The sequence below is a fragment of the Cryptomeria japonica genome, chromosome 10 (genome assembly GCF_030272615.1).
Source record: "Cryptomeria japonica chromosome 10, Sugi_1.0, whole genome shotgun sequence".
Taxonomy (NCBI): Eukaryota; Viridiplantae; Streptophyta; class Pinopsida; order Cupressales; family Cupressaceae; genus Cryptomeria; species Cryptomeria japonica.
In genome coordinates, this window is record NC_081414.1 from 599,690,176 (window position 1) to 599,716,168 (window position 25,993).

At 40.3% G+C, this 25,993-nt stretch overlaps 1 protein-coding gene across 1 annotated transcript in view; it reads left to right on the plus strand.

Annotated features, from left to right (window-relative positions):
• Positions 1-25,993, plus strand: part of LOC131049285 (pre-mRNA-splicing factor SPF27 homolog) — a 116,020-nt gene that overhangs the window by 67,300 nt on the left and 22,727 nt on the right. The window contains exon 3 of the mRNA XM_057983338.2: positions 2,763-2,846. Within this exon, the coding sequence (XP_057839321.2) occupies positions 2,763-2,846 (84 nt within the window). The remainder of the gene's footprint in view (positions 1-2,762; positions 2,847-25,993) is intronic.

The following is a 25,993-nucleotide window of genomic DNA, read 5'->3' on the forward strand; positions in this document are numbered from 1 at the left end:
CTTAATCCTTTTTTTATATTAGGATTTGTGATGATGGACGTGGGGCATACTTAACCTTTGACTTAATTAATTGTCAGTTCCTAAATTTAATAGTTGGTGTGTAAGTTAGCTTCATGGAGATGAGAGGGATCATTATAGCCCAATGATGCTTTATATAGGAGGTAGTCAGTGGTTGTTAGATCATCATATTTGCAATTTTGTTCTTGTTGTAAGACTTTTGAAGGTCGGCCCCTTAAACTAGTTCAGTCTAATAATCAGCATTCTACTCTGCTCATTGTGTGGATCTGTTATATTCTGCTTTTTATGGTGGATTTATTCTGCTGTTTTTCTACTGACATCTTGTGAATAAGCTATGAATATTGTTTCTATTCTGCTCCAGTGATGATTGATTTCATTACACTTGGCAATCAATCAATCAATCAATTAATCATATACCTCCTATTCTATTATAAAAAAAATCTTCTCTTCTACTACAAGGAATCTATTATGACTGCTTCTGGTAGTTGGCCTTCACTTTTTTTATCTTCTCCAGTTAATTTTTAGACATGTCCTTTAATTTTGAAAAGACTGTGCTTGATTGTAAATTCCATGGGTATTCTATAGGTGGTTTCACTGTCTTCAATCCTTAATACATTACTTTGTTGGTCACTAGTTCTATCCTAAATTATAACAACAATCAAAGGCTGAAATTAATAAAAATAAAACCCATTGTACCTTGGTTGTCAGAAACTTGTAGCATCTTTTTATAAACAAGTAATTTGAAAAATGACAAACACAAGAGCAAGATAACTTAAGATTAACTCTAATGATACCAAATGTGAGAAAAAACTCCAGTAAGAAGAGTTCATTGTGAAAATCGGTTTGTACTATCTTGTTCCCTTAAATGGCCTTCTAAGAACACCTCAATTATAGTGTTCTCAGTTGCACCTAATTAGTGAACTCCAATGATAACATGCAATCACACAATCCTCAAGAAACATTGCAATGAACTTCTGCCTTTAATTGCCAAGAAACCTGAAACTAATCTGACTGAAATGCAACTGTCCAAGAGAATTCCTTATGTAACAATCATTCCTTTACTCACCACAAGGAGGAATACCTCCAAAAGGAACAACCTCCTAGTACAAACCCCAATGGATGTATTTATATTAGAGATGAATACATGAGTTTATTAAAAGGAAAGTAATGCCTTCTTGACATCAAGGAGGAAGGAGAGTTATTAAATACCCTGAATGAACTTACAGTTCTACCATCTTGTCCTCAATGCTACACTGAGTTTCTGATATGGGGATGACAGGGGATGGGGGAACACATTTCTGTGAGGGTCATTTTGGGAGGCCATTTTTAGGGGACGGCAGAGGATACTATTAAAAAAAGGGAAATAAAAAAAATATATGAAATTTTAAGTATTCATGTGGTAACATTAATAAGGCATTGATGATTATATTATATAACATTATTACATAATATCAGGGCTGAATTGAGATTTCATGAGAGTGGAGTCATAAATTAATAAATGTCAAAATTTCATTTGTTTCATTGTCAATGTACATGTATAATATATAGCAATTACAACTAAATGCTCAAATGGTGTGCTCAATTATGTGTATAAAGAAATGTTGTTTTCCTTTCCAACAAGGCCCAACATGATTTTTAATATTTTTCTTTGTAAAACTAGAGTGGGGTTTTTGGGGTGGTGGTCACTAGCAGGGTCAAGGGGCAACCTTTGAAACCACACAGATCTTCTAGGTGCATGCCATTTTTCATAATTTTTATGCTTTTAGCAAAGCTCTAAGAGCTGTCTAAACCCTTAAAATTTTCTTTGGAAAAAGCTTTGGACTCTCGATAAAGGCTTCCCATGAAATAATTGTTAGGATGAATAAAAAGATATCTTCAATAATGAGAAAGCATATGTTAAAAATTAATTGCGAAGCCCTTATCGAGAGTCCAAAGCTTTTATTTATTTATTTCTTCTGTGTGTTTTTAAGTGGGGATGGCTGGTCTTTGGGATGTTTGGGGAATGCCATTGACATTCTGGGCCGTACCAAAAAAATTGCTGAATTTTGAAATGTTTCAGTGAGTGGTCTGCATGAAAATGAGGGACAGGGGATGGTGGGGGTATGTTTCTCCACACGACCCTGGAACGCCCCCAGTATGGTACATCTCCAAAAGGGCGGGGACACACCCGTGTATAATAACTTGTCTTATATGAAACATCTTCAATTGTGGTTGAACTCGTCAGCTGTGAATGGTTCCATCATAATGAGTTTGATGACAGTTGAACCTGTCAAGTGTAGGCATTCTTCCATTGTTTCCTCTGCTTCTGCCTGACTCTCTACAATTTTTTGGCTAACAGCATCTGGGATCTCTTGTCCACCTGTATGAGTAAATGTCTGAAATTTTTCTGATCGGTAATTGACTTTATTCTCAAAACTCTCAAAGCATTGCTTTTGAAACTTTCAGTTTTGTATCTTGTTGAAAGGTTTGCATACTCACAATTATCAAAGTTAATATTCAAACGAGCCTTATTGCAAGTTAGTTTGTATCTAATTCTAACCCAATCAAGTGTTAAGCAATGTTAATGCTTTTTTATGTTTTCCATCTTTTAAAATTTTTGTGTAATGTAGAGGACATTTGAAGTCTAATCCTACAATTTTTAGTAGTTTAGATTTTGGTTTTTGAATTTTTTCACTATCTGTAGTTTAATTAGCAGAATATTTAGATGCTTTTTCGTGCACATATTGAAAGTCAATTCTCTGCAGGCTTGAAAATCTAGACTTAATGATGCAATATGGAACCGATGCATGGAAAGTCCATAATCAACATTTGGAAGCATTCTTGGCCAGGTTGGTTGAACTACCATTTTTTCTCTTATACAAAGAAAATGGTATCCATATGATGAACTGCTATAGTGGAAACACATCCTTTAAGAATGTTATATGGATTTAAATACAACATGTCCATTGGAGCAATCCTAGACGTGGAAGGTTTGTCTGATATTGTATTTGTGGCATATAAAATGTTAAAGTAATAAATATGCAAAATTTGTATGATTAGATTTTTGTAGCATCTTTGTGAAATTATATTACTGTTGTACACAACATTACGTTGGTATAACTTTGTTGGGAAATGGTATCTGTGTATAAAACAAGCAAAAACAAATGAAAGGGCAATAGGCATATATCTCATTTTGAATTGATGAGTGTGCGGCTTTAATTTTCCATACCTAGTTCAAGGAAGGTGATGAAGCAAGTCTCTAGCTTCAAGAGGACAGAATGGTAAGGGATTTCAATATGTTACTTTCTATCAAGAGACATCCATAAGATTGTTTTGTGTGATGCATATCAGCATGCAAATAGATTACTCTATGATTTCGAGTCTATTTGTATTAGTTGTTGCTAGCATGTGTGGAGATTAATGTGTTTCTTCTTCTGGACAAGTCCATATTTTTTCATTTTTCTTGCAAATTGATTGCTTCTAATGCCATTCTAATCAGTTTAAAGGTCTGATATATGGATTTTGCATTATTGTATTTGAGCTGGTAAATGATGTACACTCATTTACCATGGGGATGATAGGGTGTCCCCATGTCCTGCAAAAGAACAATCAGTAACTTGAGCGAAAGACCAAAAAAACAAACAAATAAACCTAAAACCTTTGGTCTAAACTTAAAAGGGGCCTCCTCCAAGGCACTCCACCATAGAAAACCTATAAAAATATGAGCCTATGCTCTTTTGCAGTCACCGAAGAGGAAGAGGAAGCTCCCTGCAGACTCTAGTGTCATTTAACAATTTTTTTTTTTTAAAAAACAAGGTGCATTATCATGAAGGTCAGTGTAGCCCCTCAATCCAGTTGGGGGCTGCTGTCCTAGAGCCCTGCACTGGCTTTAAAAAAGAAAAAATATTTTTTGTTAATGTGGTAGATTGTACTTTTGGTTTGCCAAGTCAACCTTGATCCTGAGTAATGCTATTATGCTTACTGCTTACAGTGAAATGATTTAGAAAGTAAATATAACGATATTAATAAAGATGCTATTGGAAACTAATAAGCGACACTTGGACTGACAATGGGCTTGCCAAAGAGGGGCCATTAGCTCAGTGGTAGAGCACTCTAGCGACAAATGGAAGGTCCTAGGTTCAAGTCTAGCTGCTTCATATGAGCTGTAGCTCAACATGTGGTATTAGAGCCAGGCTAGGAACTCTGAGCACCTGAAGTGTGGCTTAAGGGGGCTGTTGGAGATAAGCTACACCTAGACTGACAATGGGCTGGTCAAAGAGGGTTCAGTAGCTCAGTGGAGTACTCCAGCAACAAATGGAAGGTCCTAGGTTTGCAGCCTAGCTGTGGTCCATGGGAGCTGTAGTTCAACAAACGCTTGGATGTACATTGGCACTGTGACTTGTGGACCTCATTGTCAAGTTCTGTTCTCTTGTAAATCTCTTACTTGGGAGCATGCTGAATCTGGTGACTGAGATTAGAAACCAACCCATTCAAAATTTGGCTGGCATGGGTGTATCTACTTTTATTCATTTGATGAATAATGCTGGTGCTTAGTGCTCTTTTTTTAGATCATGAATGGCAACAGGTGTTATCAAAATTGTAAATAATACATTTGTTCATATTGTTTACAACGTTGCCCACAATGAGACATCAGACAGCGCAAAAGATGATCCTACAAGGTCTAATATGGAGTATTGATCAATATGACAATTTCCACTCAAGATAGTGGTGAAGACATTAAGATGTTGAGTGACACAAAATGTTTTTTTAGGTGAATTTGGGTTAAGGACCTGCTTGCATTTAAATAAACTTTAACAACAACAAAATAATCGTGCTTCAGATCCAAAAACAAGGGGCTAATTAGAAGAAATTCTTCAATCCCAGAACAAGGAAAAAAAGATCTGATCCTGCAAACAGGAAGACCATCCAAAATCCTGAAACACCAAGGGAGGAAATATTATCTTTTAATTATCTTGCCAATAGATCTGAGCATTTTGCAGTTGCATATGTAGATATTCTCGATTTCTTGTTGGAAACCAGAGTTCAGTCAATGCCTTCTGTGAGATCTGGAGGGGGCTGAACTAAAACTGAAGGTTTCTGTATCTCACTTCAGGTGCAATCCTTTTCCATTTTCAAAGGATGACAAGGCACAATAAGGGTGGCAGGGGGCAGGCAGCTAGACAACCTGAGGCAAAAATCTGTCTTCCGCTGTAAGAGCCTCAGCAATGTTCCTTTGTGTAGATTGAGTGGGAGTATTAGAAGACTTATTTACACAACTTGCTGTGGTGGGTTTCTTCACCGGTAGATTTTCATTTGTCTTTCCCAAAGACAAAAGAAGAGGATAAGCCCTAAAAAGGATATGATAATGACTCTAGTAATAACGCAGTATCTATCTTGGAGTTCCTTTTAGTGCTAACGGCTATCTCGAATAACAGTCTAAGGAAGAATGGACTTTTATTTGTACTAATAAGAATCGGTGATTTCTAGCACAGGCTTTGGAAGGTTCTAGTAGTGATCTTAGAAAGTTGCCACATGCCGTGGTCATAGCATCTTTGGTGCCAAAAAGGAAGCCCCTCATAATTCATGAGATGCATCTACTTGTGATCAACTACTTTCAACACAATGCCTATTGGAAGGTTTTTGAAAATATTAAGTTCCACAAGAATGCGGGCATAGGTAGTATGTCTGAAGGCAGAGGTCACCGAGCCCGTTGACAAGAATCTCCCCAAAAAATCTTAAATAGCTTGGTAACATGGATCGATCCAAAACTGGAGAGGAAGGTTAGGAAGACTAACTCAGATTGACATCACATCATGATTAAATGATTCGGTTAGGGGGTTGAAATCAGGATACCAAGGTTTAAGAAAAAGTGTGTAATTTCCCTAGATCCATAATTTATTATCTAGGATAAAATCACAATCTTTGGTGGCTCAAAATCTGCAATAAAAAACCTTGTGCAGGGGTAGATTTTGACATCCCTTTCATAAATGAGGCTGCTAATACATGATTTGCAATGCTCGGCTGTAAATGGTTGAAGCAACCAATCAAACCAACTTTGGAGAAGTATTCCTCTCCCAAAACTATATCTCCAAAGACCAGAATAAGGGATGTCCTGGAGCAATTGAATGGTTTTATCCTTTCCCTGTATAACACCAGTGAGCTTTTGTTGAGACTATGTCTTCATTCCTAGAAGCTGCCATATCACAATCTTTGGTGGACTCAAAGTGTGCAATTAAAAACGTTGTGCATAGGGTTAGATTTTGACAACCCTTTCCATATGAGGCCACCAATTAAATGGTAGACACTTGTGTAGATTTGCAATGATTGGCCATAAATAGTTGAAGCAACCAATCAAATCAATTTTGGTTAAGTAATCCTCTCCTAAAAATTCATTCCCAAAGACCAGAATATGGGATGGCTTGGAGCAATTCAATGGTTTTAACCTTTCTTTGGATAACACCTGCGAGTTTTTGTTGAAACTGAGGCCTTCATTCCTGGAAGCCGCCACATCTCATCACACTGTTTGCGAAAGATTTGAAAGGGCAGGAAAGTTCTGCTGTTCTCTTTGCATCTCCAGAATGGTCTTTAGCCCCCCCTTCTTTTACCTCTGTTGCGCTAGAACTAATGCTATCTGAATGAGCAATCTCTTGTTCAGAGGGTGGAGCCCTGTCTTAACACAGTTCATGGAGGTAGCCACCACTAAAGATCTGTCTGTTGAAAATCCTAAATCTCTTTGCATAGAAAAGGGGCTGCAATGGGTTCCTTATTCGTTAGACATTGGTAATTGGTTCCATCTTACTGATGCAAAATGTTGTACAAAAATACAACTTTGGATAAGTTCCATCTTCTTTTTCACAGTGCTTTCATAAAATGAATTGCAACTTCTTTAACTATTTGTAATTAATTTTTATATATCATTTTAAGAGCCCTTTCCAAACCATTCCAAATTTTGGGAAAATATTTTGTCCCTGAAACTCAACCTCATCACTATGTACACCTGTTCCTGAAATTACCTGGAACACACAATATTGCCTATGGGAGGTGAAGAAAAGAAATAAATGGAACTTAAGGATTATAAACAGGTTAAGATGTCTGTCACAAACCTTAGTGTAACTTTTTTTCCAATAATGGGTTTATAATACCAAAATTTATGAGTGACAAGTGGTTGACTCCTTGTCCTGGGTGGGTTTAAAATCATCTTAGATGGCACTTCTAAGGGCAATATTGATTTGATGGGGGTTAGCAAAGTGTTTGTGACCCTTTTGCAAGCGTTTGGGTTTTGGTTAAGCTGGAGTTTGGTAGTGATGATCAACAATCTCAGGGAAGCTTTAGATACTGACATGGTCTTGCAAGGGCCAGAGAATATGGCTTCCCTCAAATTGCAGTTGAAAATTGAAACAGACTTGATTTCAGTTGGAAAATTCAATGCACCAAAATATTTAAAAGATTGGTTACTTTGAAGGATGACTGAGTACGTCTGTGGTCTAAGGGCCTCTTTCAGATGTATCAAAATTGCTTATATTCTATGGTAAAAGAAGAGAGCAACTGACCTTATGGCAAAACATGCTTCTGACTTGGGGTCCATGTAGATCAAAGTATAGATGAGCAGGTGTCCAAGTTGGCTTTGATAAAGAATGAAGCCACTTACTTTAGCCATAGGGGTGGTCATATGAACTTAGGCTATGCTTATGTTTATTTTGAACTAGAAATTTTCTCCTTTTAATTTTAGATGGTGAGAGTGATGATTATCTTTTCAAGATTTTTCCACCTTTGTTGATGAAGTCCCCTTACGATCATGCTTCTCAGGAAATCATTAGAAGGGATGTGGGACTCAATGTGGGTATTGAGTGTATTTGCTTGTTCCCCTTCCTTTATTTTCATTTTCTTTTTCTCCGGCATTTTTAATAGGTTCAGTCAATTTGGCAGCTTGGCTGTAATGCTCCTATAATTTGAATGTCTGTTTTCCTGGGTGGTGGATGTTTGTTTTTGATGTTATTGGTGGCCTTTTGGTGGTTATTTGTCTGGTGCATGAAGTAGGATTTGACCCTAGTTCCTCTTGTTATTGGATCTGGCCTTTTTCCTTTTCTCTTGGCTTGTCTCTATTTCCTGCTGTGGGTTGTGTGGTTTCGGTTATTGCTGGCTGATATGCTTCTTGAATTTTGTTAGTGGCTTCTCTTATTCAAGCTCTTACAACTGTTATTCTCTTCCCTTTGTAACTTCTTGATGCACTTTAGTCTTCTTTTGGAAGATTCACACAATATTCTCTAATTTTCTTCTTGTTCCCTTTACTAGACATTCTCTGCCCTTTGTTCTCCTCCCTATTAAAATAATATTATATTATTTCTATAATGGTCATCTTAGTTATCTTAAGTTCTGTTTAGTGTCTCTATTTTTAGAGTCAGTTGTATCTGTGGTTAAGGGTTAGTTTCTATTGAAAACACCATCTTGTAATCTCTATTTAAGGACCCTTCGTCTCCTTTATTTAATATCGAATTATTTGAACATGGTATCAAAGCGGGAGACCCACTTTTGGAATCTCCCTTATTCAAGCCCTACAATAACAATTTGAGCTTAGGTCTTAAGGGGGTAATTTATTTTTAACTTAAATTATCACATATAATACATTTTTCAAAGTATTCCTGATTTAGGCCCTAATAATATTAATAATCATTAACTTATAAATATTAACATTAAACCCCAATTTTCATGATTCCATATAACAATGTAATGCCCTAAATGGAGTAGAATGAAATTAGAGATACCTGGTATTCTGAATGAAGCCCTGTAGGCAAGCTAGAAGATATAAAATTATAAAATGCATGATTATAACAGATCCTAAGAACTTATTTGAGTAAAACATGAATTCATTTTAAAAGAACCTAGTCATAGAATAGGAATAGGATAGGATGACCAAGTGTGGTGCCCAAGAAATCCTCTATCCTAGGCTCAAGGGCGGCTTAACCCCCTTGACCTCATGTGGCCCCTACCATCAATGAAGTGGCCTACCTAGTGAGGCATCCTATCACCGTTTTCCTCCACTTGTCCTAAAATTCATGGTTTACATATTCATTCAGCATGATATAAGGTATGAGGGCTGTTACAGTAAGGTGCCCAGGAAGTCTATTCTTTATAGGGCCAAGGGCAGCATCTTTGCACCCCCTTGACCTCATGGGACTCCCTGGTCTTAAACCATGAGGTGGCGTGCCTACAAGATAACCCCACCACCATTTTCCTAACTGTAACTTATCTCCTTTTATCATGTTCAGTAATACTTAGAATAAACCCTCAGAAATATATCACATTTCAGATTTATCATAACAGATATGAACATATTGTATTATCTATCGTGGATCTCAGAATCTCAACAGTATACAGTATAGATATGCAGAACATAGGTATAATGGATATGCAGAAATATATACGTATTTACATGCAGAAATAGTTATAACATTGTTGCAGAGTCTAAACGTACGTGCACAGGAACTCATACCAGAATATCGTCCTAACTTAGCAGTAGCTGCAGATTTGATCTCTTTATTCTGTTCTCTCCTTCCAAGATTGTTCCATCTTCTATCCTTCGATGCCTTGTTGTTGTACCTGAAATGGCTTTATGTATCTTTCATAGGCGGTGAGGAGACATGCCTCTCCATTCGGTCACAACTGTTTTGGGAGACACGATTCTTCTTGTTTAATTGCTGTCAACCATAACTAATGACTTGATTCTTTAATTGTGCTAACTGATCCTTCTTGCTAATAATATTAATAATGCATTAATTAATTAATTGTTTCCACTAAACATCAGATTGCTGTCCCTAGAGGGAGAGGGACAAACTTGTAAGATAATTTTCTTGCTAGAAGGAATTCCAATCAGGGGTATGACACTGTCATACATAAGTGTGGTCTCTATTAATATTACTATTAGATTCTGCATAAGAACATTACCAGGCTTCATATAGTAAGCATACATATTAAGCACATCCCCATGCATACCACCAAGAGCAAGGATGTTACTGCCTGTAACTTAATAACAGTTCTGATCTGATCTGATCGATGGTGATCTCACTGGATGTTTTTGATTCCTTTCCTTTATATCTCTCAATGCGAGGAAGAAGTCACTCCTCTTCATCATGTATGCCCTTTGCAAGAGACACACCCTTTCACCATTAGCACCCTTTGAAAGAGTGCAACTCTTCATTATTTCTGCCCTTTGAGAGGGGCACAACCTTCCACCAACAGATCTGTACTTATTTAAATCAGATCTACACTTCTGATTCCCCATTTATCCCCCTCAAATGAGGTTCTCTTCTCCTTTTTATATCTCATGTTCGAGGGAGTCGCAACTTTTCATTTCATGTGTTTTGACCATTCGTTAACTTAATTAAAATTTAATTACATTTGATTATATTCTTTTATATTATATATTTTATTTTATCATTATTATTTACTCTTAAATTCTATTTCAAAGTGGGGACATTACATAGGGTTATGAAATCAAAGGTGTTCTCTTTCTGAAAAATGTGGTTTTAAAGGGCTACTGCAATATTTTTTTTAAGCATCTGTAAATTGTGATTTTTTTTTGCATGAGATTGTTTGAAGATTCGTGGGTTTTACAGTACGCATTTGTACAAAGTTTTTTTTAAGGGCTTTGAAATCACAGAAGGGATTTTTCATGGGCTTTTCCAGGCAATTTTGAGTGTTTGTTTTTTGCGACCTTGAATTGCTTCTGAATTCTCAAGGGTTTTGTAGCTTCGAATTGTGCTGGGTTGGTTCCTCATACACATCTCTTCTTTGCGTTTTGTCTCTGAGCATTAGAGCTTGTTTCGTGGCGTAGTTTCTCTGTGTTTCGTGGCTTGTGGGATTTGTTTGAAAACAAAGGTGGATTGAAGGAGTTTTTTTGTACCACACGATGTGTTGTCTTTACTGTGACAATTTTTTGTTTGCATTTTTTTAGAGATGTATTTTTTTGCTAGCGACATCGGCTCTTCCAGCTGGTGCGATTTGGATTTTCTGCATGCAACCTTCTGTTTGTGTCATGTTTCCTCCGCCCACGTGAAAGTCTGCGATTTCTTGTGTTTTCTGAGCGTCATGTGATCAGAGTTTTGCTTTTTTTTTTTTTTCGACAGGTTTGTTGATTTGTTTGAGCGACAAGAGCTTATATTTGCCCTGACCTAGTGTTTCATGTTTTTTGTTGCAGAGCAGCAATCTAGGTTTCTGATGGTGCTATACTGCTCGTGATTGGTTTTCCTAATTTTTCCCTTAAAAATCAATGTCTGGGTTTTATAATTTTTTTTCCCTTAAAAAATTATTTCAGTTTTTTATAATTTTTTTGCCCTTAAAAAATTATTTCGGGTTTTTATAATATTTTTCCTCAAAAAAGTTATGTCTGGGTTTTCTAATTTTTGTCCATAAAAAATTAGTGTCGGTTTTTCAAATTCTTTCTCCATAAAAAATTAGTGGTGGGTTTTTTATATTTTTTTCCTAAAAATTATTTGATGAGTTTTATAATTTTTGTCCTAAAAAAAAATTGTTTTGTAACGGTTTATAATTTTTTCCTGAAAAATTATGATTGGTGTTCTTGTTTTAGGGTTTTTACCATTTTTCCGAAAAATGATGATTTGTAAAATCCATTTTTTAAGGGTTTGACGTTTTTTCCACAAAAATCGTGGTTTGTTGCGTGCTGGGGCTAACATCTGCAATAGTGGTTTCTTGCAGTTTGTTTTGGAGTTGCTAGGGCAAACTGTGCTCAGTGCTCATCTGTAAAAGTTTTTGCGATTTTTGCTAAAATCATGTCTATTGCTCCTTGGAGGGTTTGCCTATTTTTCCTTAAAATTGTGTTTTCAGTTTGAGAAGTTGTTCTCGATATCTTTGGCTACAGGAAGGGACAGTTTTGTTTCCCAACATCAGGTTGGAAGGATTTTGGTACTCTTGGTCATTAATATTTTGTAGATCCAGGGAGGGTCTCAGCAGCAACAAAGTGTTCTGAAGAGAAGGGGTAGCCTTCTTTGCATTTGTGATCAAAAGACCTGGAGTGTCTTCTGTAGGCTAATTAGTACGATGACCATTAAGGGAGGGTATTAAAATAATATTATATTATTTCTATAATGGTCTTCTTATTTGTCATCTTAAGTTCTATTTATTGTCTCTATTTTTAGAGTCAGTTGTATCTGTTGTTAACGGTTAGTTTCTATTAGAAACACCGTCATGTAATCTCTATTTAAGGAGCCTTTGTCTCCTTTGTTTAATATCAAATTATTTGAACACTCCCTTGTTTATTCCTCCATGAATAGTGTTTCATCCCCATATTGTCAGAAATAACTATTCCATGCCATTAGGAAAAGGTACATCTCCCTTGTCCACTGCTAACATCTTGCCCAACAATTGTAGTCTTTGTACCAACATCCATGTCTAACTGCAATGAATTAAACATAAACAACGTCGAATGTTTTGATGACTTGAACTGCAAATTTAGCTATGCAGCTGTTTAGTGGTGTGATCACCCAATAGTCTACAGCCTTGGTCAACAATTGATCATAACAAATTTTGGAGTACAAGCAGTCTACAGGATAACTGATAACCTATACACAGTAAAAAATTACTATCCAAGATGGCATTTAGCTTGATATGGAGGAATCAGCTCCAATTAGAGCTGGATGGGTGCTCATATTTTGGACTCTTGGCACTTCTAAAGCTAACCTCGAAATTGATAAACATCCTTCTAGAGGGTATGAGAAACTGTTGAAGTCCTGCAGGCTCAGCTTGTTAATCCTTATGAGGATGGGCTCTACAAAGAAAATCAGGAAATCATGGATCTAAAATCCTTGACTGCCCATCATTAGCTGCAGTTTGAAAAATTTATTAATGCTCTTAATCACAATTTGAATGAATATGGAGAATGAAGAAAAATTCAACGCCCTAGCATGTGCATGATGCTAAGGTGATGGATGTGAAGGACAATCTAGCTCTTTCTGTGGTTCAAATTTACAGATTATTATTGAAATTTGGTATTTCAAGATTTTTGCCTCTCTATGACTTGGTGAATGAAGATGGTCTTGGGTTGAATCTGGAAGGAGATTCAGATGGCTGATGGTGGAGGGACAGAGGATATCTTGGGTCAATTCTCTTTGTTGAATATGATTGGTTTTAGGAGTGTCCTTGGAAGGAGAGAGTATGCCTCTGATGATTGTTGTTGCTTTGGTAATCTTCTAAACTTAAGTTATGAACTTTGATTCAAATTGTGGTAGTCTTTTAAGGACTAAGTGCTTGGTGGTTTATTTCCATAATTCTTTCATTTCTGCTGTCAAGGGTCATATTTGTGCCTATCTTGAGCTATGAATTAGATTTTTTGTAAAATAAGTAATGTCTTTCTAACATATGATGCCTTTGCTGCACCCCTTGATTGGTTAAAGGTTGGGGATATAAGGCTCCAAGCTTTCGCGCAAGACATTAGCATATAGAAATGGACAAACAAGTTTTTTTTGCATTTTGACTCCGACATCAACAAGTCACACTACATGCCTATGCACTTGAGATGCCATGATTGAACACAATGACATTTGAATTATTTTTCAATACACCAAGCATGGCAACACAAGTAGAAAAATTTAATCATGTTGTGTGACAAAGTCACCACGATGCACATACAAGAGGGTAGAATTTCCTCTAAGATGGAGATTGGATACTAGTCCATGATCTTATTCTCTTGTAGACATAAGGAATAGAGTGAGAGTGACCCGCTTCATTACACATCGCAATACACAATCAACATCCAAGAAGAAGCCAGAATGACATCCACTCACTAGGATTACCCTCTCATGAGGTAAATCAATTTGGAGATACAAAGCCTAAACCATTGGTATCAAAGACTGAATGCTTTCACATAAAGGCACACATCCCAACAATGAATAACTTGCAAGGAACCTCAAAGGGTAGAAATGAGGTCTCACAAACTAAGAAAAGGGCATAGCTAGGTTTAGCAGGTCTATAGCAAGACACATTCCAACATTGAATAATTTGCAAGCAAGCTCAAAGGGTAGAAATGAGGTCTCACAAACCAAGAAAAGGGCATAGCTAGGTTGAGCAGGTCTATAGCAAGCTAGACAAAAGATAAGGCATAGCAACCACAAGCCAAGTGCACTTTAAAAATGGTTTGAACCCAATATTTACTTGCATAGGTTCAACAACATGCACAAAATTCAGATAAATCAAAGATTTATTTTAATCCAAAATGCTATTACTCACTAGCATAACCATTTACCTCATGCATGATACAAGCATACATGATGGTTCTTAACTTTACAAGACTCGAATGCACTACATAAACTGATGATTCTATTCTACAATCATAGCACTGTTCAAAGCATAACATACAATTCATAAACATTGACATCATGCATCAAATATGAAAAACATAAAAGAGCAATTTAACTCCTAGCATAATGTCAATTACACAACATCATATCATTGTTTCTATCTACTCGTAGTATTCAAATGATAAAGAAAACATAGCTGTAAATTCACAACAACTTCATGCAAATTAAGCCTATGCATCTCATAATCAGGATCGCCTAAATCTTCTAAATCTCTTCTAAGACGAAAGCAAATGCTACACAATAATGACATACATTTATTACCATGAACTATATCTTATTTCAAACATGGATGGTTCTAAGTTTAAATAATAGGATCCAATAACATTGAATCCAAACATCAAGATTTGTCATTAGGATAATCAACTACAATTACTTCTCTTTATATGGCTGACAAGCCTACTCTAATATGCTATTAAGACATGAGTTAGAGCCTAATTTTTCATGCAACATAACTAGGCAAGGACATGATAGAATAGAGAATCTCATTTCTTTTTGGTAATGTAACTCAATGTTTTATTTAGCTAAATAATTTATTTCCAAATATGAGAATCGACATATCAATCCTGCTACAACAATATATCAAATTGAGCATAAATTTATGGAAATGAGGATTGGATGAATACCAACCACGCCATTGAGTTTCAATTGACAACTATAACACATCCTTAAAATAAAATATCACTTTTCCAAGAGCGCAAATAGTAATAACAACTACAATGCTTAAATGGAACTACTCATACACATGCATTTTCTATTAAAATACATAACACAATAATTATTACAATTACAAGCCCACATTTGATGAATACAAGAATGGTTACATTATGTGATCAATCACATACGCAAGTCCATAAATCACATACTTACAACCCTTAAACTCAAGGCTCAATAAAAGATAGTAGATATGCCAAACCAAGAACTTTTCAAGCTCTCAATTGATGTGGGGACCAATGGGGAATGTTACCATCCTCCCAACCATATTACTATTTTTGAATACAGTAGATGCCTATGCAATGCTAGGCCCCACCAGTGAGGTACAAAGAGAGAAGGTCATGGATACACTTATAGCACGGCCAAAATCACACACAATTAGGGTTTAACAAAATACACCAATAATCCACACCATTGTTACTTGTGGGTATCACACACCATCCAATGTATCACACCATGGTGACAGCGATCCAATGAAATTCAATGCATAATGAATACACACAAATCAAGGGGCCAATGCATGGCTTAAGGATAAACAATACATTAGTAATTCAATGTGCAACTATACTCCAATACACACAAATGAAGCGTCCAATGCATCAATCAGCACTTGGGTGCTCATGACCCAAGCAAAACTAGAAGGGAATACGCTAATACAAGGAATATTAATATTTTTAATACAACAAATATTGCCCTTTACTAACCATACTACTCATTTCACTTCAACATACTTGAGGAAAGAAGGAAACCACTCGAAAACCATCTTACAATTCATTCATTAATATATGCTACAACATCATTTACACTAGATGGTCATAGCAGAAATAACAAGGCATGCCATCATCATCCAATAAACATACACATTGTAATCATATTTAAACAACGATGCACAAGGGTTATGGTAATCAACAACAAATAATACACGAGGAAATGGTGACAATCACCAACATGAAGCAACAAGTGTGATGATTCAACAACACTCAGGCAAAGATAATCACATACATAATTAGGTACAATGATCCAATGATCAATAGGACAAGACTACTAGATAAGTACGTAGAGTGACATTACAATGGTGTTAGTAGCCTAAGTGGTTCAGGTGGTAGCATAGGGAACATCAATATACAATGTACAATACCAAAGCATGGCAATTCATTAGCATGGAACCAATAACACACAACACAGTATACTAGGATAGATTCGTGTAACACAGGTGTATATCATATTCCTCTCCAAATCCCACGTCCTCACAATGTGCTACAAGTTTACAATATAAAGAGTTCGCGGTTGGTTAGGCCACCAACCGTCCGGCAACTAACTACCCGCAAATATAACTTAATACTATTATTTTCTATTAAAGCATTAAAAAGCCTTATTTACTAATTAACTGGCTTACATCATCCCCCCCCCAAACTTGTTCGTCTTCCAGACGAACACTACAGCAATTTAACAAGAAATATCTACTTAGAGGGACAAGAGGACGTCCCTGTTCCCGTAGTGGTTCGTTCTCGGAGTATCTTCAGGTCCCTCTCAGCAAGAAGTTGCTTCTCTCGAGTGGCTTTCAGAAGCCTAAGTGCATCCATTCGGTCCTTCTCAGAGGCAGCCAACTTCCGTTCTGTTTCACGTCGCGTGGTTCTCTCTTGAACCATTTCTTGCTCCATAGCCTGGATCGTTTCTTTCAGCTCACTCTCTCGCTGAAGGGCTAAGGTATGGACTCCTTCCATTCTGTTCGCTTTCCAGGTCATCCTTTGGAGCTGTAAGAATGTAGCGCGGAAGGTCTGTTCTATGGAAGTGAGAGCTCTCATTACTTTCTGATTACCTCTTGTATGCCCACTAAGGATCTGTGGTACTCCCCATTCTGCTACTATCTCTGGAATTTCCGTGTCGGGCCAACCTTGGTTCCTAGTTTTCTCTAAGAACTCCCTCTCGCAGCCTTCTGTCATAAACGCCAGTAGTGCTTCCGTTGCTCTTACTATAGCAGGCATATCAGATCCTCGAGACTGGTCTATCATCCTCTTCGTGGCTGCCCTCATTACTTCCAACTCGGAAAGAAAATTCTGCGCAACTGGTTCCCACTCTTGGATCCCCTCTGCTGGTGCTGGTGAGTGTTATTTTTAGTACTTTCAGATTGAATAAAAACTCGGAAAATTAGAATAAGGTTAATTAACTTAATATTTTCCAGACTTAAGCATAATAAAGGAAATGAAATGCAAAAGACAAAACATAGTTACCCTGGGAAAACCTCCTAGGAGGAAAAACCCAGCCAAAGGATCCTCAGATCTGATTATGATTTTGAATTCAACTGAACATTACATATGATCTCCAGCCTCTTATGAAGTTCGCTGTATGGTCTCCAGCTTCTTATGAAGTTTGCTGCCCTTAATTTGGGATCTGCAGGTGTCTAATAGAGTTCGCTGTCTTCTATTGATGATCTGAAGTTCACTGCCTTTAACTAGGGATCTGCAGATGTCTGATGGAGTTCGCTGTCTCCTATTGAGGATCTGCTGCTAACTAATGGAGTTCGCTGTTTGCCAGATGCCTTTAATATAAAGTTCGCTTGCTGCTAACTAATGGAGTTCGCTGTTTGCCAGATGCCTTTAATATAAAGTTTGCTTTTCATCTGCCTTAGTTGGAATGATGATAATGAGAAGCAAGAGTCACATTTATAGGAGACTTCTTTCCTTTTAACATGTCGGCCTTCATGTATTAACATTATTAATTATATTAATTATTAATTCCTTTTAGTTGAATTGAAGAGGGTTGGCCCTATCAAGGAGGCGTGATATGTTTAAGTGTAGCGTGGGAGTCTTTTTAGGTGGGAGCCGAGGAGTATTGGGCCTGGCCCTATATGATGGAGGCGGATTCCAATGTTGGAATCTGCCAGCCCTAATTACAAACAACAGTGAAGACGTATTGTGCCCTTTTCCGATTCCTTCAATCCTCTGGCTCTCCTCCTGCTGATCAGTCCCCAATGATGGTGAAGGAGGTGGAACCTCTATGTCCATTTGGAATCTTGCTAGCAGGCTGTCTGCTTCTGTCTCCATGTCTATTTCCTCAGTCCCCTTTCCTTTGTCTCCCTCTGGCTCTTCACCGTGTATTCCTCCTTCGGTATTTCCTACCTCCATGGTTGCAAGTGGATCAGTTATGGGTGCTACTACCAATGCAACAACTCTAGCCGCTTCTACGCCCCTGGTTGTGCTTATATGGAGGGTGTGGGCCCCAGCGTGTCCCCTCAAGTCTACTAACTGAGATGGGGTCCCTGTGACTCCAGTTACCAATTGTGCCGTGATGGGAATCTGTGCTGGTTCGAAGAGTACCTTTTTCCTTACTCCCCATCCTGGTACTGCTGGTATGCCCTCCATACGGCTTTCTGTCCCTACCTGCCGCGACCCTCCTACGTGTCCTCCTTCCTGTTCCATGCCCATTGGCTCCATCCTGAATTCTCCTTCATCTTCTTCTGAAGATGATATGTATGTTTCTTCTTCCCCTATCTCTACCTCTTCCTCAGAATTGTTGTCTTCTTCTCCTCCATCTTCTAAGCTCCTTGCCAGTTCTTGCTTTGCTTTTTTCCTCGGTGTTGTCTCTGTGGTTACTGTAAAAGTGTCCAGGTGTAGCCAATAATGCATGGCTGGTTTGTAGGGCTCCACCCGGCTTGAGGCCACAAATCCTCCTCTATTTTCCAACGCCACTTGAGTTCTCAATGCTTCCAAGAAGAGGGCAATGAGGAGATGGGGCACGTATAGGGTCTTGTGTTTGAGGAGCATGGCTTCCTTCACACGGCTGGAAAGGACGCGTCCGCAGTTATAAATTTTGCCATTACTCAATCCGTGCATGAGGCGTAGCATCCATATTGCAACATCGGATGCTCGGCTTGCTGCTGTTAGCTTACTCTTTATGATATCCAAGACACATCTCCATTCTGGTGAGGTGAGATAAGATTTCTTCAGGCCCCTTCTATTGCTATTTTGCCATAAACTGTTCCATTGCTCTTCTGTGAGCGCGTCGCCGCAGATATGTTCCAGGAGCCCCTTCTTTTCTTCTGTAGCCATTCTTGCTAACGATTTCATAGCTGAATCGCCGCTACTGGGAATGCCGAAAACCTTGCTGAATTCTTTGGGTGCATAAGAAATGACCACTGTCTGTCCCAAATAGTCAATTACTGATCTATGTCCGTCCTGCTCATACCCATGGACCATGGCACGCAATATAGGCTCGAATTCTTTTAGGTTGAAGATGGGCATGAAAATGATTTTGTCAACTTCTGCTTTCTTCAATGAACTCTTTAGGGGGTGGTCCTCCTCATTGTTTTCCCGCCACTTCCTGCACTCGCTTCCAAGCACTCCTTCAAACGTGACATTCTCTACATTCACCTGTTCCGATGCCCTCTCTTGGCTTTTCTTGCTGGTTCCTGGCATGGCCATTGCTTGCTTGTTAGAAGTGCTAGCTTTGTAATTTATGTCATAACTTCCCCTTCTAGGGTTGCCATGACTCCCTTTCACCATCTTGTGCGTGTATGGTGCTGTACCCGAAGGCTGTGGGCCTATATGTTGTGACTGAGGCTGAGGTGTTGTGTATTTTAAGTGCCGTGTGATCGGTAGCCTATTTCCCGGGGGCTGCGTACGTCGTGGCCGAATTTCGCCACCCCTCCGTCTGTTGATTGTGTACGCTGGTGGTTGCGTGCTTTTTCTCCTACGTGCCGCCCCCTTTGCACTACTGCTCCGTGTTGTGCCGCTGGTGCTGTCCCCGTCCCACGCCCCAACTTCCTTCTGCGCTGCGTACGCCTACCTTCGCCCTGCGTACGCCCTCCTCCACACTGCGTACGCTGGCCTCCACTCCGCGTACGCCCTCCTCCCTGCTGCGTACCCTGGCCTCCTCCCCGCGTACGCCTTCCTCCCTGCTGGCCTCCACTCCGCGTACCTCCCTGTTGCGTACGCTCTTCCTCCTGCCGCGTCCGCTCCCCTTCACTCCGCTGCGCGCTTTCTTCTCCTTGCTGCGTGCTCTCTCTTCCACCCTGCGTACGCCCAACTCGCGTACGCCCTCCCCGTGTGCAATGTGTCTCTTGTGCATGGCCTCCGTCGCTCCGTTTTCTGCCCACGTCTTTGTTGTGCGTACCTTTCTTTCCCTCTTATGTTTTTCTTTTGTTATTATTTTTAATGTTTTGGTTTTGTTTTTTGATATTTTGCCTTGGTCTTTTATTTTTAAATATTTTTGCCTTGATTTTTTTCTTATTCTTTTTCTCTCTCCGTCCTCCTCTCTCTTCATTTTTTCTTTGTGCCACTTTATTTCTGTTTGAAAATTGGCTATTTTATTTTTTTCAATCACCACCATTTTAATGGCCACCATATTAATGGCTATGGACTCCCTTTCTTTGTAGATTTTTAGTTTTGATCCATTTACTGGATCTTTGATGGGGCTGTCATCCAGGTTGGACAATTTAATAGCTCCATTTTTTCCCACCTCCCTTACCTTGTATGGCCCTAGCCATCGAAGTCTAAATTTACTTGGTTAGAGTTCATTCCGGCCATTGTACTTGAGTACCAGTTGTCCTGGCAAGAACTTCATCCGCCTTAGATGTTTATCATGCCAAGCTTTCCTTCTGTTCTGAGCCACTTCTATGGCCCATTGTGCCATTAGGCGGCGCTCATCTAATTTTTGTAAGGTCATAAGTCGTTCCTTTAGGCTTTCCTCATCCCCCCATCTGTTCTGCACTGCTATCCGCAAGGTTGGTACAGTGTATTCTACTGGCATTACTGCCTCCTGTCCATACATAAGCTGAAAGGGGGTGTGTAGTTGTCGCTTTGTACGTTGTCCGGTAGGCCCACAATACTGCTGGTAATCGCTCTTCCCAATCTCCTTGCTCTACTCCACACGTCTTGTAGAGAATAGATACTAGTACTTTGTTGGTGGACTCTGCTTGGCCATTCGCCCTGGGATACTATGGACTAGACAATGTGTGGAAAATCTTGAATTCTGTTGTCATATTGCGTATCACTTGATTGACAAAGTGTACCCCCCTATCACTCGTGAGTTGCAGGGGTATCCCGAACCGGGTCACAATGTGTTCATAGAGGAACTTGGCGGTGCTCAAGGCTGTGTTGTCGGGTAAAGCTCTGGCTTCGGCCCACTTAGTGAGGTATTCTGTAGCCACCACAATGTAGTGTCATCTATGCACTTTGCTCGTCCTCATAGGTCCTACGAAATCCAGTCCCCATCTTTCAAACAATTCCTGTGGTTGGGACGGGAGTAGGGGCATGAAGTCTCGTTTGAGTGGCTTACCTGCCCTTTGGCACGTGTTGCAGCTGGTCACCCATTCCCTCGCATCCGCATAAAGTGTAGGCCACCAGAGCCCTGCTAGCAAAATTTTCCGTGCCGTGGTATTCGGCCCCATATGTCCTCCGGCTAGTCCTTCGTGAGATTCTCTTAGGACTCCAGGAATTTCTTCCTCTAGGACACATCTTCGCAGGATACCGTTCGGCCCTAGTTTATATAGGAGCCCTTGGATCAATTGGAACGTGGTACTTTTTAGTGCGAGCTTCCTTCTCTTGCTTGGGCTCATGTCACCTGGAAATGTTGTTGTAGAAAGATACTGCCCGAGTTTCTCGTACCAGGAAGGTAACACGGCTATCTTGAATAATTGGCCATCGGGGAAATCTTCGCTCACTCCTTCCCCTGGCTTCTCGGATTTTATTCTAGACAGGTGGTCAGCCATTACGTGACTTTTCCCTAGTCGCACCACGACATTGAAAGTAAATTCCTGAAGCAAGAACAACCATCGGCTTACTCGTCCTTGAATAACCGGTTTGTTCACCAGGTACATGAGTGCTTGGTGATCCACGAAAAATGTGAATGGTGTGGCTATAAGATAATGGCGGAACTTTTGTACTGCATATACCATTCCCAAGGCTTCCCTTTTGGTGGTGCTATAATTTCTTTCTGCTTTTGACAGTAACCTACTAGCAAAATATATTGGGTGGTCTAAGCCTGAGGATCCGGGTTGTGTTAAGATGGCTCCAATTGCAAAGTTAGAAGCATCCACATGTACATGAAATTTATTCTCCCAATTTGGGTATGCCAAAATAGGTGCACTTACCAATTTGGTTTTGAGTTCTTGGAAGGCTTTGTTCTGCTCCTTGTCCCACACAAATGGTTCCCCTTTCCTTGTTAGGCGTTCAAGTGGAAGGGACACTTCTGCAAATCCTTTAATGAACCGTCGGTAGTACCCAACATGGCCAAGGAAGGATTTGATCCCCGTAACATCTGTTGGGCTATCCATGTCGAGAATAACTCTGATCTTATCTGGGTCTGTTTTTAACCCTGCCTTACAGACTATGTGGCCGAGTAATCTCCCCCGTGGCACTAGGAACCTACATTTCTTGGGATTGAGTGCCAGTCTTGCTCGTCGACACCGGTCCATGCATTCCCCCAGTATCCTCAAATGGTTTTCCTTATCACTATATACTGACCAGTCGTCCAGGAAGGCCTTGAAGTTCCCAGTAGCCATTTTGTCAAAGATGTGGAGTATGATCCTCTGGAAAGTGGCTGGGGCGTTGCATAGCCCAAATGGCATACGGTTGTACGCAAAAACTCCATCTTCCACAATAAATGTGGTTTTGAGTTTGTCCTCCTCTGCAATGCTAATCTGGTTATAGCCGGAAAAGCCGTCCATGAAGGAGTAAATCTCATGCCCTGCTACCTCTTCGAGGATACTATCAGTAAACGGTATCGGAAACGGGTCCTTAATGGTTACAGCATTTAAGCTTCTGAAGTCCACGCAAATGCGGATCTTGTTTCCTTCCTTTTTCAGGGAAATGACAATGGGGGAAACCCATTCACTAGTTTGCACTCGGAAAATTATCCCAACGTCTAGCATTTTTTCTATTTCTTCTTGTACCTTGGCCGCATAGTTCTTATTCATGCGATAGGGGCGTTTCCGCACAGGCCTTGCCCCTTCCATCAAAGGTATTCGATGTACGCATAGTTCCGGGGGTACTCCCTTCAGATCTTTATAAGTCCAGGCGAACACATCTTTATACTCCAAGAATATCTTAAACGCCGCCTCCTTTAGTACAGGGTTCCAATCATCTCCAACCATTATTACTCTTGGGTCCTTTTCATCTCCCAAGTTGGTGCTCTGAACCTTTGGTTCCTCGTATTGTACCACTTCTTCTCAAATTGGTGTGCCGGTGTGCTGTCTACTTCTGCCCCTCCTTCCTCGTATTCCGCAAATTGTGGCGGGTAGGTGCCATCGTTTCCTAACTCGAGGATTTCCAATACATTGCACTCTGGTTGGAAGATCTCATAATCTTCCATCTGCCAGTGGAATAGTCCACTTAGAGAACTCGTTTCATCTTCTGAGCAATTACCGAGGCGGAGCACCCCTTCTCCATTGGGCTCTATCTCGCCTTTTTCCCTCACGGTATCCTCCTCCGAGTCAGAATCTGAGGCCATTTCTTGACTCACCTGCTGGTTTCGCAGGTCAATGACATATTTGTTTCCCTCACTTTCAATGGAAAGGGTATTTTTCTTCCAGTTGTAGTTTGCTTTGGCCGTGACAAGCCATCCTCTTCCCAAAAGTGCATCATATCCCTTCCGCTCCAACGATATGACCATGAAATCTAAAAAGAAGTGTTGTGTCCCAATAGTTACCTTTTGGCCCATAAGCGTGCCCAATGGTTTGATGCCATGCTGATCGGCTCCTACGAGGTGGAAGGTTGGCGGCCATAGTGTCGGCCTCCCCAAGGTTTTCCATGTCTCCTCAGGTAGCACGTTTACCGCAGACCCACCGTCTACGATGGTGTTAGTAATTCTGAACCCGAGAATCTCCATTTCTACTACGGCTGGTGTCCTGCCTACCCCTACTGTCATCAACATAGGATCATTAGTCTCCTTTGAGTGGTTCCTTTCTTCCATTTCCTCCCTGTGGTTCGGCGTCTTCCCCTCCTTCCTGGTCTCCTCCTTTTGGTTTATAGCTATCTGTAGTTGTGGTAGTGTTTGCAACAGATCCACTACGCGGACCGGCATCGTGGTTTGCAGTAGCTGTTTCATTATGGTTGTTTCGGAGTCGGTTCGTATGGTGTTGGTGGTTTTGTGGGGTGCTGGCTTTCTCCATTCCTCACTCATTTCCCTTTCTACTTCTCTCTGTGCCTCTTTTAGTCTTCCCTTCTCTGTGCCTGGGTCAGGGTATATTCGTTTCCTTGTATGAGATCGGGTAATGGCTAGTACTTTTGGGCACTGTGCGTCTAGTTCTGGCTGTACTACCTCCAACATGTTCACGCCTTTCTATCTTGGACATTCCGTATCTTCGTGATTGCCCGGCCCACACCATTTGTAGAGTAGCCCTCCTTGCCCAACACCACTCTAACAGTTGCGTGCAAAATGGCCCCATTCGTTACATCGTCGACATTGTATCATTGGTCTTCCTTTTGCATCGTATTGGATGCGACCCCGTGGTGTATTATTATTGCTGTTGTTGTTACTCCCCCTCCGGCTGTTCCTATAGCCACCTGGTGACGCATCTGAGTTTGTGTTCTTGGTGGGTGTAGTGGGTGGTGTTGCCTGTTCTTGAGTATATAGTACCTGGGCACTTTTAGCCTTCAAGTTGTAGGGGCATTCCTTAATAGCATGCCCCAACACTTGGCAGATGTCACAAAAAGCTTTCTTTGGACAATTGGTTTTTGTGTGTCCCTCCAGTTTGCACTCTGTGCACTTGAGGTCTCTGCCCTCCCTACTTTCTTCCTTTTGCGTCCGCATTTCCCGCATCATCCGTCTCGTATCCTTTCGGAGTGCTTGTATCGTACGTGACTCCTCCTCGCTCTCCTGATCACTACTATCTTCATTGCTTGTATGCTTCTTGCCCTTTGATGTCTTGTTCTCGCTTTCAATATCCATGGCTCTATTGTATGCCTCCATGAAAGTAGATGGGGGTACTACTTTCATCTTTTTCCGCAGTGATGGTTGCAGACCCTCAATAAGTCATCGCTTCTTTAACTCGTCGGCTGGGGTATTATCCATCTTGCCAATTAATTCTTTTAGTTTGTGGTAGTAGGACCGTACCGTCTCACTCTTGCCCTGTTTGGTGTTGTATATTTCTGTGACAATCTCGTCATCGTCCCGCAGTAGCCGAAACTCCTCCTCAAATGCCTTAGCAAGTCTTTTCCAGGTATCCTTTGAAGTGATGGGTAGGTCCGTGTACCAATCAATGGCAATACCACGGAGGGTGGCTGGAAATGCTTTCAGCCAGTTATCCTCATCATCCTCGCCATTGGCCTGCCATATGGTGACACAAGTTTTACAGTGGCGGGCGGGATCCTCCGATCCTAGTCCATTGAATCTGGGGAGTTTCTGTTTCTCGGAGTTATGTGCCATCTTCCTCGTACTCCCCGAGTTGTCCTGGGAATTGTTGAATGACTCGGTTGGCGTGGTTGTTTGTTCCCAATTATCACTGCTACCTAATGCCTCTGGGCTGTTGCGACTCCTGTCCCACGCTTGTGTATGTTGTCGAGAACCTTCCGCCAGGCTCCCTCTTTCTTCCACTATCTTGTAGAGTTTCAGGCGCCCTCGAGTTGCTCTTGGATCCGTAGGGATCTTCTTACTATGTCTTCTTGGTTCCCTTGTTGTTCCTTCGAGGTTTCTCGGTTTCGATCTTTGTTGAGTGTATTTGGCATTAATTATTAGAATTGCGGCGGTTTCGTCGTTGTGTATAGTCCCTCTGTTCTTCTTCCTTTTGATTCCTTTCTTTATACTGTTGGAGCACTTGCTGCCTGCGTTGCTCCCTTCGTGTGTTCTCTCGTTCCTCTTCACGTTCCACGAGGACACGTGCCAACAACCTTGGAAGGCTACCCAGGAGATCATGTATTGCCTGGTTCACATTGAGTTCCGCCCGTACCGTATCAACCAAGACAGCGCTCAGTTCCGCT